Source organism: Esox lucius, chromosome 6 (genome assembly GCF_011004845.1).
Source record: "Esox lucius isolate fEsoLuc1 chromosome 6, fEsoLuc1.pri, whole genome shotgun sequence".
Classification (NCBI taxonomy): domain Eukaryota; kingdom Metazoa; phylum Chordata; class Actinopteri; order Esociformes; family Esocidae; genus Esox; species Esox lucius.
Genome location: NC_047574.1, coordinates 27,786,244 through 27,799,932, shown reverse-complemented (window position 1 = coordinate 27,799,932; position 13,689 = coordinate 27,786,244). Strand labels below are relative to the sequence as shown.

General features: G+C 39.4%; 1 protein-coding gene across 1 annotated transcript in view; it reads right to left on the bottom strand.

Moving 5' to 3' along the window:
- Positions 1-13,344, bottom strand: part of blnk (B cell linker) — a 39,458-nt gene extending 26,114 nt beyond the window's left edge. Inside the window, exons 1-3 of the mRNA XM_010897002.4 lie at positions 13,248-13,344; positions 13,023-13,085; positions 1,918-1,964 (exon numbers count right to left, since the gene is read on the bottom strand). Of these exons, the coding sequence (XP_010895304.3) occupies positions 1,918-1,964; positions 13,023-13,085; positions 13,248-13,316 (179 nt within the window). The 5' untranslated portion in view covers positions 13,317-13,344. The remainder of the gene's footprint in view (positions 1-1,917; positions 1,965-13,022; positions 13,086-13,247) is intronic.
- Between the last annotated feature and the right edge of the window lie 345 nt (positions 13,345-13,689).

Sequence of the window (13,689 nt, the reverse complement as noted above, 5' to 3'; positions counted from 1 at the left end):
ACAATTCAATTGAAAATCTAACTGAAATCTTCGAGGGGGACATTTTTAAATGAAAACCTTACAATAACCTGGTTGCATAAGTATGCACACCCTCTTATAACTGGGGATGTGGCTGTGGTCAGAATAAACCAATCACATTCAAATAGAAGTCATTACAGACCTGCCATAATTTAAAGTGACTCTGATGAATCACAAAGTTCTGCTGTTCTAGTAGGATTTTCCTGACATTTTCTTAGTTGCATCTCAGAGCAAAAGCCATGGTCCGCAGAGAGCTTCCAAAGCATCAGAGGGATCTCGTTGTTGAAAGATATCAGTCATGAGAAGGGTAAAAAAAAAAATCCAAAGCATTAGATATACCATGGAACACAGTGAAGACAGTCATCATCAAGTGGAGAAAATATGGCACAACAGAGACATTAACCAGAACTGGACGTCCCTCCAAAATGTATGAAAAGATGAGAAGAAAACTTCCAAGAGGCCTACAGCAACATAAAAGGAACTGCAGGAATTTCTGGCAAGTACTGGCTGTGTGCTACACGTGACAACAATCTCCTGTATTCTTCATATGAATGGGCTATGGGGTAGGGTGGTAAGACGGAAGACTTTTCTTACAAAGAAAAACATCCAAGCCCGGCTAAAACAAACAAAAACAAACATCAAGTCTCCCAAAACCACGTGGGAAAATATGTTATGGTCTGATGAAACAAAGGTTGAACTTTTTGGCCATAATTCCAAAAGGTATGTTTGGCGCAAAAACCACAATGCAAATACCAGGCAGTTTTGGCACAAAAACCTCAGGCGTCCGTTAGAAAGATGAAGAGGAAGTTCACCTTTCAGCACGACAACGACCCAAAGCACACATCCAAATCCACAAAAGCATGGCTTCACTAGAAGAAGATTAATGTTTTGGAATGGCCCAGCCAGAGCCCAGACCTGAATCCAATTGAACATCTGTGGGTTATCTAAAGAGGACGGTGCATAGGAGATGTCCTCTCAATCTGACAGATTTGGAGCACTTTTGCAAAGAAGAGTGGGCAAATATTGCCCCATCAAGATGTGCCATGCTAATAGACTCCTACCTAAAGAGTGAGTGCTGTAATAAAATCAAAAGGTGCTTCAACAAAGTATTAGTTTAAGGGTGTGCACACTTAAGCAACCAGGTTATTGTGAGTTTTTTATTTTTCCCCCTCAAATATTTCAGTTTGTTTTTCAATTGAATTGTTCACGTTATATGTCACATTAAAGGTGCAAAAAGTTTTGACATGATTTATCTTTGTCTCATACTTATACATCACAAGGACCTGGTATTTTAACAGGGGTGTGTAGACTTTATATATCCACTGTACATTTTATGATAAACTTCTCAAAAGAGAGGTTAGTATAGTTAGCCTTCCTCACTTTCTTTTATTCAATAACTCTGCAGATCAACTCGGCAGAACTGTCTTTGTTTTGGCATCAGTCTTTATTATAGAATTGCTTTTGCAACTTCCAGATTGCACAAGAGTAAAGTCTTGAAAACAGGAACTCATAAGGAAAGAGTTCCCGGTGAACATATCAGACAACTAAAATACAATGTACAATATTCACAGAAAGGGAGAGAGGAGCAAATGCACACATTCTCTCACACACCATTGCTTTGTGGTGCTCTCTTGAACTCATTTTAAACATTGTACATTTTAGTCATTAAGCAGGTGATCTTATCTGGAACGATTTACAGATTTGTGCATTTCATCTTAAGATAGCTTTGTGGGACAACCACACAACCCAGTAATAGTAAGTACATTTTACTGAGTGAAGTAGCTATCAGCAAAGTCAATGCTAAAAGGAAGCATGATAAAATGTGCTGTCTTTACACTAAGTGAAAACACAAGAAAGGAAGACAAAAAGGATGTCAAAAAAGAAGAGGGGGTGACTTACCGTTGGTGAAAAAGGCTGAACCGGCTCATTTCATTGTCAGACATATTCTGGGAAAACGAAGCAGAGGGGCACAAAACAAATATACAGTTTTTTTATTTAAAGATCTACCACATTTTTAAATCCCAGTTTTATTGACCTGTCTGAAATTGTAAAATGTGAACCACATCTGCTGTTATGTTATAACATTAAAATCTTCCATTCTGTTAAACCAGAACTCATTTTTCTATACAAAGACTGTGTTGAACCACACATAACTGATACAGTAGAATAGATTGTACAATAATAAAGACCACTTAGGGAATGTGTCACTATTACCTTACACTAGATGGCAGAATGACACTAAAACAGTCAAAAGCCTTGGACGTCTGCTTGCTTTAAATCAGAAAAGTATTTTTAATGTTTGGCCAAACTGACCCAACAGACTACTATCACTACTATATTCTTAATTCGTCTCTGATTTGTTGACTACATTTTTCAGTCAAGTCCCTAGTGACTTGTTACCACTGAAATAATGGTTCATGAATAAGTACATACACATCCAGTGGCATAGTGGAGGGTAGAAGTATTTTGCCTTCCTTTGTTCTTTTTCTATGACATTTTATCTAACGTTTGTGAAAGAAAATGATTTGAAAGTGAGCTTTACAGTTTTTTTTTTGCGGTTTACCCCTGTTGAACCACTATTGAACTATACACCACTATTGAACTGTACTCATGCTTCAGTACAGGTTCATACAGTATGTTTTTATGGTTCTCTTTGAAGGGAACATTTGCCCTGAATCCCAGAGTAGTGATTATCATGTACATTATGCTCAAATAATACAGTACATTGCTTAAGGTCTTCCTTTGGCCTGACTATTTCCTCTTTTCAGTTATCTCTTACTGTAGATGTGCTATGTTGAACTGGTTTTCAGTGATTCAAAACTAAACTGTGACCAATTATAGAATGATCATTCATAGGACAGTAACTGAATTTTGTTGGCATCTTGATTTTGGTTTAATGTGTAGCCTATTATCTTTACTGTAGAGTCGTTTAATATTTTGCAACATCAGGTCGTTTTAACTACAGATATTTAGAATACTTCCAATATCAAATCTGAAGTCAAGTGTCAATGATGTATCTGTGTTCATGTTTACAATGTGATGCAAATGACACCATGGTTACCAAAGTACCAAAACTGGTAAAAAATGTATTGCAATGTGTCATTTCTATAATTTCTTAGATGGGTATCACTGCATACTGAAAGCTGTCAAGAAGAGACCATGCTGTTTGAATAACCTCTAGAATAATGAACTTTTTATCTAAGAGAGTTAATGGTTGAATCATCTGTAAAATTGGTCAAAATGCTTACTCATATGACAGGAATCACCTTCCTTATAGTTCAAACAGACCTCCATGTGCACGGTGCAGACTTGACCATTTAACTCACTTAAAAGAGGAAAGAATTCTCAGCCCTCATTCCTACCTCTTTGACACCGAATGAAATATCAAATATTTCGCCTGAGTGCCTTTTCATACGCTGCTCCCACATTGAATTATTTATGCCTAGATTCTCCTGGTGTTTGAATGAAACACAACAGGCCTATGCCCTGCAACTACTCCTGCATATTGAAGACCAGCAGTCCCTGCTGCAGAACAGGCTAGAGCTACTTCCCTCTCACTGCAGGACCTCAAAGCTCATATTCTAAATAGGCATTGAGGAGACAGACTTGAAATCTGAATCAGGTCCAAGAAAAAGAGAGAGGTAGACCACAATCTGACCCCTCATCTCCTACAATCAACACCTGGCAAAATAAATATAAAATAAATATAATCTCAGACCTCATTGATGGCTGTATTATCTCCCTCTGTTTTAAGACTTTCCTTCACTCTAACCACATCTCTCACGACTTCCAAATCAAATCAACTTAGTTATGAAAACTAGTATTCTGCTCAGTGAAATAAGGTACTCACTATGTAAAGCACAGTTACGAATAATTGAAATGCTACAAGCTTCAAACTACATCCTTTCCTAGCCACAGATGGTGCAGAAAGACAGCCCCTCAGATGAACTGCCCACGGTTTTACTTGTCGAGTAATGATCAGATGTCATATAGGAAATGAGAGAAAAGGCCTGCTCATTTACTGAGAGCCGCATGCACCGCCAAACCATATGTTTAAGGCTATAAATACCACATGAATATGCAAATCGACATATAATGGCAGAACCCACACGGGCCAACATACTCTACATAGGTCATGTAGCTAACTGTAAGCAGGGTAGCTAACTGTATTGCATAACTATAACATAATGTAGCATGACTATCTTCAACCACACCTGACAACCTCTTAGAAACATGGCCTATGTGTATGTAGATTTACTACCTCAAGCCTGGTCTCAAAATAATCTTAATCTTCATCTTGATCACTAACTAGCTCAGATGCTACTATGGCATTTTTATTTTGCGAACTTAATGAGAGAACGACCCTGGGGCATGGACTGGGAATAAGTTGTGTTTCATTTTTTGTTTGATCCTCAGAAGTTCCAGAGCTTGAATATGACTATTTGGCATGAGAGAGAGGGCTGTGGACTGAGAACTAGGATGCTTGAAGAAATTATGTTGAAATATTTCTGTTTCGAAGGAAGACCACAGTAACATGAGTTTTAACTGAACCCAAGTGATCAATAAATGCTAGATGAATCAATACATATGTGCAAGCTTTAGATCTGGTCTGGTAAACCTCACATCAAAAGTCTTTCAAACATTAATGACTCTGATTGATTCACCTTGAAATCCCTTATTTTGGGGAGGGAGAGATGGACAACTTGAAGATACATTTTGAGTATATCAAAATATCTAGTAGTATTGCTGTAGTATTTTACTTCCCCAAGGAAGCTGTATAGGGTCACTGAATAATACATAGAGAAGCTCACAAAAGAATATCCTAAGATGACAAGAACTCCTTACTCATTGCCATGACTAATGCCTTTTGGATCATTCAGTATTTGGCAATGAAGCCTTTTATCTACCTCCCCAGAGTTACAGCCAATGTCAACTAGCAGTAGTGCAATAACTGAAAGTCTAAGGGAACAGCTATCAGGTGTTGTCATAGACTTCCTGTCATTGTGGTAATGGGATTAGCCATTGTGGTAAATTACAACTTTATTTAAACTGTACACAGAGACATAAGCTTGGGCTGTGTTGTATTACTCAAAACATTATTGAGTGTCTCAGTCTTGTCTTGGTAAAATTGTACTTAGTCTTGACTCGTGAGACCAGAGTAATAATTCTAGTGTTATTCTAGCAAAAATAGGTTTGGGTGACACGGCAATAGCCAAACTCTGCTCTGGCTTCTCGAAGCCTCTGTTTGCATAATTACTATGAAAATGCTTTTGTAACTTGAACTGGAATGGCAGTGACTGGCACATTTATGCTTGTTTTAGGTTTTGTACAGTATTTACTTGAATGCATCTACATTACCAGTCAAAAGTTTAGACAAACCTACTCGCTCAAGGGTATTTCTTTATTTTAACTATTTTCTACATTGTAGAATAATAGTAAAGACATCAAAATTATGAAATAATGAAGTAACCAAATTAAACCAAGTTAAACAGATACATTTAGTAGATTCTTTAAAGTAGTCACACTTTGTCTTGATGACAGCTTTGGCACACTCTTTGCATTTTCTCAACCACCTTGAGGTAATCATCTGGAATGCATTTCATTTAACAGGTGTGCCTTGTTAAATATACATTTTCATTCCTTCTTAATATGTTTGAGCCAATCAGTGCTGCTGTGTGAAAGTAGGGCTGGTATACCATAATTATAACTGTACTGCTGTAGTCAATTTTTTGGAAAGAAAAACAAAAATAAGCAAAGAGAAATGACAGTCTATCATTACTTTAATACATGAAGGTCTGTGAATCCGTAACATTTTGAAAAGAGTCAAAAACCATCAAACGCTATCATGAAATTGTCACTCTTCAGGACTGCCACAGAAAAGGAAGAACCAGAGTTACCTATGCTGCAGAGGAGAAGTAGATTACAGTAATCAGTGGGGGAATGGATAATCTCTGCATTTGTGGTTCCTACCGTGAGTCATTGAGGAGGAGGTGTGATGGTGTGGGGGTGTTTTGCTGGTGATGGTCTCTGTAATTTATTTAGAATTCAAGGGACACTCAACCATTATGTCTACCACAGCATTCTGCAGCAATATACCATCTCCTCTGATTTGTGCCTAGCAGGACCTTTTTTTTTTACAGGACAATGACCCAAACTTACTTCCAGGCTATGAAAAGGCTATTTGCCCAAGACGGAAAGTCGTGGTGCAGCATCAGATGACCTGGCCTCCAGAATCATCCAACCTCAACCCAATTGAGATGGTTTGAGATTAGTTGGAACGCAGAGTGAAGGATAAGCAGCCAACAGTTTCTTAGAATAGCTTTTCCAATGCTTTTCCAATAACTTCTTGGAAAAACATTCCAGGTCAGTACTACATAGAGCTGGTTGAGACAATGCCAAGAGTGTGCAAAGCTGTCATCAAAGCAAGGGGTGTCTGGTTTGAAGAATCTAAAATATAAATGTACTTTGTTTAGCACTTTTTTGTTAATGCATGATTCCATATGTGTTATTTATAGTTTGGATGTTTCTGTTATTACTCTACAATGTGGAAAAGTAATACTAAAGTAATACCCTTAAATTTGTATACAGCTCTGGAAAAAATTAAGAGACCACTCCTAATATTTCTTAATCAACATCTCTACATTCAATCAGCCATTAAATTAAATCAGCCAATCCATTCCAGTGTCTGTTAAATTCCAACAAAGATACACCTAATTATACTTAATGAGGTAATGATTAGGTGATTATCTGAACCAAATCTAATTTAACGATGAAAAGTATATAAACCACTGCTGTGGTCATCACTATCATCTTGCAATAGGACCAGCTGGATGGCAAAAACAATGCAAGTAGTACCTCTGTCCACGACTGTCCACAGACCGAGATGACCGTGAACTAATTTGAATGTCACTCAACAACCGTAGGATGACATCAAGTAACATACAAAAAAAATAGCAGCTGGGGTGAAATGCACGGTGAGGACGGTTTGAAACAGGCAACAAGGGGCAGGGCTGAAGTCGTGCAAAGCTAGAAAACTTCATCAGTGAGAAGCAAAGAAGAACCAGGCTGAATTATACAAAAGTCCATAAGGATTGGACCGTAGAGGAATGGAGTAAGGTCATCTTCTCTGACGAGTCAAATTCTCAGCTTTGTCCAACACCTGGTTAGATGGAGACCTGGAGAGGCCTACAAGCCACAGTGTCTCGCACCTACTGTGAAATTTGGTGGTGTTCTGGGGATGCTTCAGCAAGGCTGGAATCGGGCAGATTTGTCTTTGTGAAGGATGCATGAATCAAACCAAGTACATTGTTATCCTGGAAAAACACCTGCTTCCTTCTGCTCTGACAATGTTCCCCAACTCTGAGAATTGTTTTTATCCAGCAAGACAATGTTCAATGCCACACAGCCAGGTCAATCAAGGTGTGGATGGAGGACCACCAATCTCCAGACCTTAACTCCATTGAAAACATCTGGAATTTGACCAAGAGGAAGATGGATGGTCACAAGCCATCAAACAAAGCCGAGTTACTTGAGTTTTTGTGCCAGGAGTGGCATAAAGTCACCCAACAGCAATGTGACAGACTGGTGGCATGCCAACACACATGAAAGCTGTGATTAAAAATCAGGGTTATTCCACCAAATATTTATTTCTGAGCTCTTCCTAAGTTAAAACATTAGAATTTTGTTGTTGAAAAGTTAATATGAATTGGTTTCTTTGCATTATTTGAGGTCTGAAATCAACCTTTTGTTTTGTTATTTTGACCAGTTGTTATTTTCTACAAATAAATACTCTAAATTACAATATTTTTATTTGGAATTTAGGAGTAATGTTGTCAGTAGTTTATAGAATAAAACAAAACTGTTCATTTTACTCAAACCAGAGAAACTGATTTTGCAGTGGTCACTTAATTTTTTCCAGAGCTCTATGTACAATGTTTCACAGTTCACACACGGTTGCCTTCAGCCAGGGGAGTTAAAATATCAAACATAAAACTAAACTGAGTTTACACACAGACTCTTTTACTTTAAACCTACAGTACCAAACTATTTGCTAAACAATACAATATTAAGTGAATACAACAGATGATTCAGCATAGCTGCGGAAAGTAGGGGTGCTGTGGATGCTTCAGCCTCCCCTGCACCTCTGACAAGATTTCTTATTTCTTAATGGAAAGCTAGGGACACACAGGGAAGATATTTTGAGAAGCGGATGCTGAAAGTGAATAGACGGGTAACGCTTGCCCATTTGCCACGGTGATGTGCGTCTCACTGTTGTACGATGCTTGTCCGTCGGCTGTGGCGATGCATAACACTTCTACGAACTGTCCCTCAAGGACTGGCACAGACTCTGCTACAAAATTATGCTGTAAAAATTAAGTTGTAAAGTCAATATCCATGTTATAAACACAGTGCTGTTGTTGTTCTTTGTGGACATAATATATGTGAGTTCATTTTTTGTAGGGCTGTGGCAGTGCTCTTCCAGTTCCTCCTCACACAAAGGTGAAGATACTGTTCCTGCAGCTGGGTTGATGCCCTTCTACAGCCCTGTCCAGCTCTCCTTGTGTAACGGCCCATCTCCTGGTATCTCCCCCACGCTCTTGAGACTGTAATGGGAGACACAGCAAACCTTTGCACGTATGGATGTGCCATCCTGGAGGAGCTGGACTGCTTGTGCAACCTGAATGGGCTGCAGGTACTGCCTCATGATACCTCCAGTGCACCTGTTTGTCACTTTCATTTGCACCAACAGGTGAAGTTGATTCACAATTGCTTATGCTTCCTAACTGGACAGATTGATATCCCTGAAGGTAAATTGACTTGGTGTTACAGTTGTGCTCAAAAGTTTGCATACCCTTGGAGATTTGGTATTATATGTACAATTTGTAAAGAAAACATAAGTGAGCAGGCAAAACACGTTTTTTATTTCTTATGGGATTCACATTCAACTGTAGGTCATAACAGAATGGCACAATCATAAAACAAAACATGGCAACAAAGAAAAACACGAACTGACCCCTGTTCAAAAGTCTGCATACCCTTAGTTCTTAATACTGTGTATTGCCCCCTTTAGCATCAATGACAGCGTGCAGTCTTTTGTCATAGTTGTCTATGAGGTCCCCAATTCTTGCAGGTGGTATAGCTGCCCATTCGTCTTGGCAAAATGCCTCCAGGTCATGCAAAGTCTTTGGTCATCTTGTATGATTCGCATGTTTGAGATCTCCCCAGTGTCTCAATGATATTAAGGTCAGGAGACTGTGATGACCACTCCAGAACCTTCCCCTTTTTCTGTTGTAACCACTGGAGGGTCAACTTGGCCTTGTGCTTAGGGTTACTGTCGTGCTGGAAAGTCCCTTTCATGCAGAAGAATGCAAATTGCCTGCCAGTATTTTCTGATAATATGCTGCATTCATCTTGCCATCAATTTAGCACAGTCTATGATTAGGTGTAGCCTGGCTCAGGGATGTGAAGGTGACCAGAAAGGCTTGATAATGTCCACCCTTGCTGTCTTGCCATTTGGGCTCTCATCGCCACTGGGATGCCTTCCCTCCAATGCCTCTCGGGGGCGGAGTCACTGGCTTGTTGTTGCACACTTGTGCAATTGGGCTGTACTCTGCTGGCAATTCTCTGCCCTCATTCAGGGAGGTTGCGGTTGGTGGGTGTCCCTTTTGGTTGATGCTTGGCAATGTGGGTGGATTGATTTCCTGCCTGTTGGTCCCTGTCCAGGGCATCCCCCAGGTAGGGCCACAATGTCGCTATATTATTGTGCTGGGGGAGTAGGGTCAGTTATCCTTCTCCACTAAGTTCTCCTTCTCCACTATAATTCCTTGTTGATTTTCTGAATTTTCCCAGTCTCCTCCCGTTTTGAATTTAGGAGGGCATGAGGTCCTGGCCCACATCTGTGGAGTACCTGGCTTGGGGGACCCGTTGCTGTCCCTGTCCAGAGTCCTCCTGGTTGTGTTGCAGATCGAGACGATGCCTGATGATTTCAGCTGCCACTGTGCTGACACCTCCCCCTCTCCCGTGCTGTCCCTGTCCTTGTCCATCTGGTCATGCTTCCGACCTGGACTAAGTTAAAATAGACTCGAGACTCAGCCCACACGCATTTATTAATTATTACAATTGTAATCTTAATATGTTCACCTGGCACAACCAGCAGAGGACTGATCACCCCTGAGCCTTGGTCCTCTCTAGGTTTCTTCCTAAAAATAATTGGCATTCTTAGGGAGTTTCTTTTGTTTTTACATCTGCTGATGTAAAAAGGGCTTTATAAATACATTTGATTGATTGATTGAATTTTCACATCAATTTCACCATGCCTTTAGAGCTCACACACCCACAAAACATCAGTAAGCCACCACCATGCTTTACAGTAGGGATGGTATTCTGCTCACTATAGGCCTTGTTGACCCCTCTCTGAACATAGCGCTTATGGTTGTGACCATAAAGCTCTATTTTGGTCTCATCACTCCAAATTAGAGTGTGCCAGAAGCTGTGAGGTGTGTCAAGGTGTTGTCAGGCATATTGTAACCAAGCTTTTTTGTGGCATTGGTGCAGTAAAGACTTCTTTCTGGAAACTCAACCATGCAGCTAATGTTTGTTCAAGTATCGTCGTTTTGTGCCCCTTGAAACAAACATACTGTCTTTTTCCAGAGCAGCCTGTATTCCTCCTGAGGTTACCTGTGGGAGTTTCTTTGTATCCTGAACAATTCTTCTGGCAGTTTTGGCTGAAATCTTTCTTGGTCTACCTGACCATGGCTTGGTATCAAGAGATCCTGAATTTTCCACTTCTTAATAAGTGATTGAACAGTACTGACTGGCATTTCCAAGTCTCTGGATATGTTTTTATATGCTTTTGCATCTTTATAAAGTCCCATTAACTTGCTTTGCAGGTCTTTTGACAGTTCTTTTCTGCTCCCCATGGCTCAGTATCTAGCCTCCTCAGTGCATCCACGTGAGAGCTAACAAACTCATTGACAATTCATACACAGACACTAACTGAAATTTTAAAAGGTGTGGGAAATCCACCTTTAATTGCCATTTTCACCTGTGTGTGTCACCTTGTGTGTCTGTAACAAGGCCAGACATTCAAGGATATGTAAACTTTTGATCCGGGCCATTTGGGTGATTTAGTTTAGTTATCATTATGATTTAAAAAGGAGCTAAACAACAGTGTGATAATAAATGGCTTCATATGATCATTATCCTTAAATAAAATACAGTTTTTTGCATGATCAGTCATATTTTCTAAATCAATACCAACATTTCTGCCAGTTGTGGTGGTAATTCCATCGATCGGAATTCTTATAGGAGTAGGTACAGAGACAAAATTCTCTTGGCATAATTAGCAGTTTATTTGTAAATAAAGAGATGCGTCAAAAGCTTACAAAATAATCCTCTGAGGAATCTCTGCGTAAATACATGAACAGTCCGTATTTATTACAGATAAAAGGGGTGTGGTAAGATGCTGCCCAGCTTATGTCACACAGGTTTTACCCAAATGCCGGGCTGTCCCCCACATTATCCTTCCTGCCCTATGTGTTTACTGTTGTGTTTACCTAAAGAGGCCAATTACCCCTAATTCCCCCCAAAGGCCACATTCCTAAGGAACAAAGAACTGATACCCTTATAAGCAGATAAACAGATGGTCAGAGTACCTAATAATTCTCTGATATTATACACACATTATACATGTGTGTCACAAACAAAGACCAGAGTTACATATCAGGTAATAGAAAAGCAGACATTCCTCATATGTACATTAGTTCAAGAATTTCCATAACACAAGTCATGTACACTTATGAGCACAACTGTATACTGTGATGATTACATGTTCCCTTAATTGTTTTGAGCGGTGTATCTAGATCTCAGCACACAATTTAATGTGTTGTCTTCAAACCGAACAAACAATGGAAAAAATTAAATAAGCCTTCATATACTGTAATGAAAAAGAAGATTAGGCTGCATCCTGCCTTTGGCATCCATTGTTCTCCAAGACAGGTGAGCTCACCTTTCGCCCTTTGATTGCTAAAGCTATGTTTGCTTAATGATAAGAAACAAGTGTTTGCCCATATGAGGAGTCAATGGTGTATTTGGTATTTTGAGTTAAGCATTCTGAATGGCAGTGTTTTCCATGTAAACACAAGAGATTTTATCAAAGATTTTTGGGTCAAATGTAAGAACTATGTGGAGTGTTTTTCAAAAAGTGTGGTTTAGAACGGCAGAATTAATGAAAAGCAGGAAATGTGTTTGTATTTGTGCAGGATTGGTGTCAGATGAGGTACATGAGTTTCAGGTTTTGGTCACGGTGTCTCAAGTTCCGGTGTCAGAGTGTAAGCAATTGAGAAAAACTATAGAGATCATAGTTAAGTTAGCAAAGAAATATGTTCCCTACGACCAGAATAGTGGTCCGTTTGTGGTTATAGAATGTTACATACAATATGCATAACGTCACACTGTGGCTTTCTCAAAGGGGAAGTCCAACCCAATTGTCTTTTTTTGCTGGACTTCCACAAGGCCTCACTACTTGTCGTTCGGGGAAGTAAGTGTGATGATATTTTGACTAATGATGATTCCACTTCCTGTTAATTTTCACCAGAGGTTGTAAACTTTTTACTGTTACTTCATAATATACTTCATTTAATGCCCAGCATAATGCTGGAAAAGCCATTATGTCCATTGTGCATTTGGAAAGGATTTGCATTTTCAGGCTTGTTTAACCTAATCCCAATATGTTTACCAAAGATGTAGAGAAACTGACAGATTTTTGTCTCCTGTAAATGAACAACACCAGTTAATTAACAAGGATTTAGTGAGAATGGTGTCAACTATTTTCAGCAACACTGGCCAAAAGTAGCATTAGGAAATTGTAATTATTGTGCTCCTTTCAAGGCCATAATTGCTGTAGGGAATTTGGAGTCTATTGTCCACTCTGACATGATTAGGACGCTACTACTTCCATGTAGTATTTCTATAGCAAAGGAAGAAAAGTGTATAAAATAACTTACCATGAATCTGTGTCCATCAATCCTCATTCTTTTAACAATTGTAGCACATTCTTGCATTTGATTCTGAAAGCAGTATGACATACATCCTACTTTATAACGTATAATTTGTTGCGGTCTCGTTCAATTAATTCAGTTGTAAAGAATGATGCAGTTGTTAAGTACTTATTTGTGTAATTAGTAATACTTAAAATCACATTCCCCGAACACACACACACCCTCACATACCTGGCTGAGGAAGCTGGACACCTCAGTTGAACTCCAGTTCTCAAATTGCTCCCTGGTTGGCATATTCATCACTGTCACTGCCTAAGGGAGTTCTGAAGTCCAGGCTCTAATGGGAAGTGATGGACTGACCTCACTCACACACTGCTACGTCACATCAGGAAGTGTACCAGGAAAGGAGGGGAGCTAATCTCTCACTGGGGCAGGCTAATCACTCTCTCTACGACACTCACTCTCTCATACTCTATATACAAATATCACTCACTCACTGTCTCTCTCTCAACCTGCCTCACTCACCAATTTACCCTCCCCTTAACCCTCTTACTTTGTCCTTACTCACACTTACTCTCATTGTCTCTTAGTCTCCCATCTCTTTCAAAACAAAACTAAAACTACATTTCATGAACTAAGGCTGGCACTTGTTTTTTTTATTGTTTTAGCATGG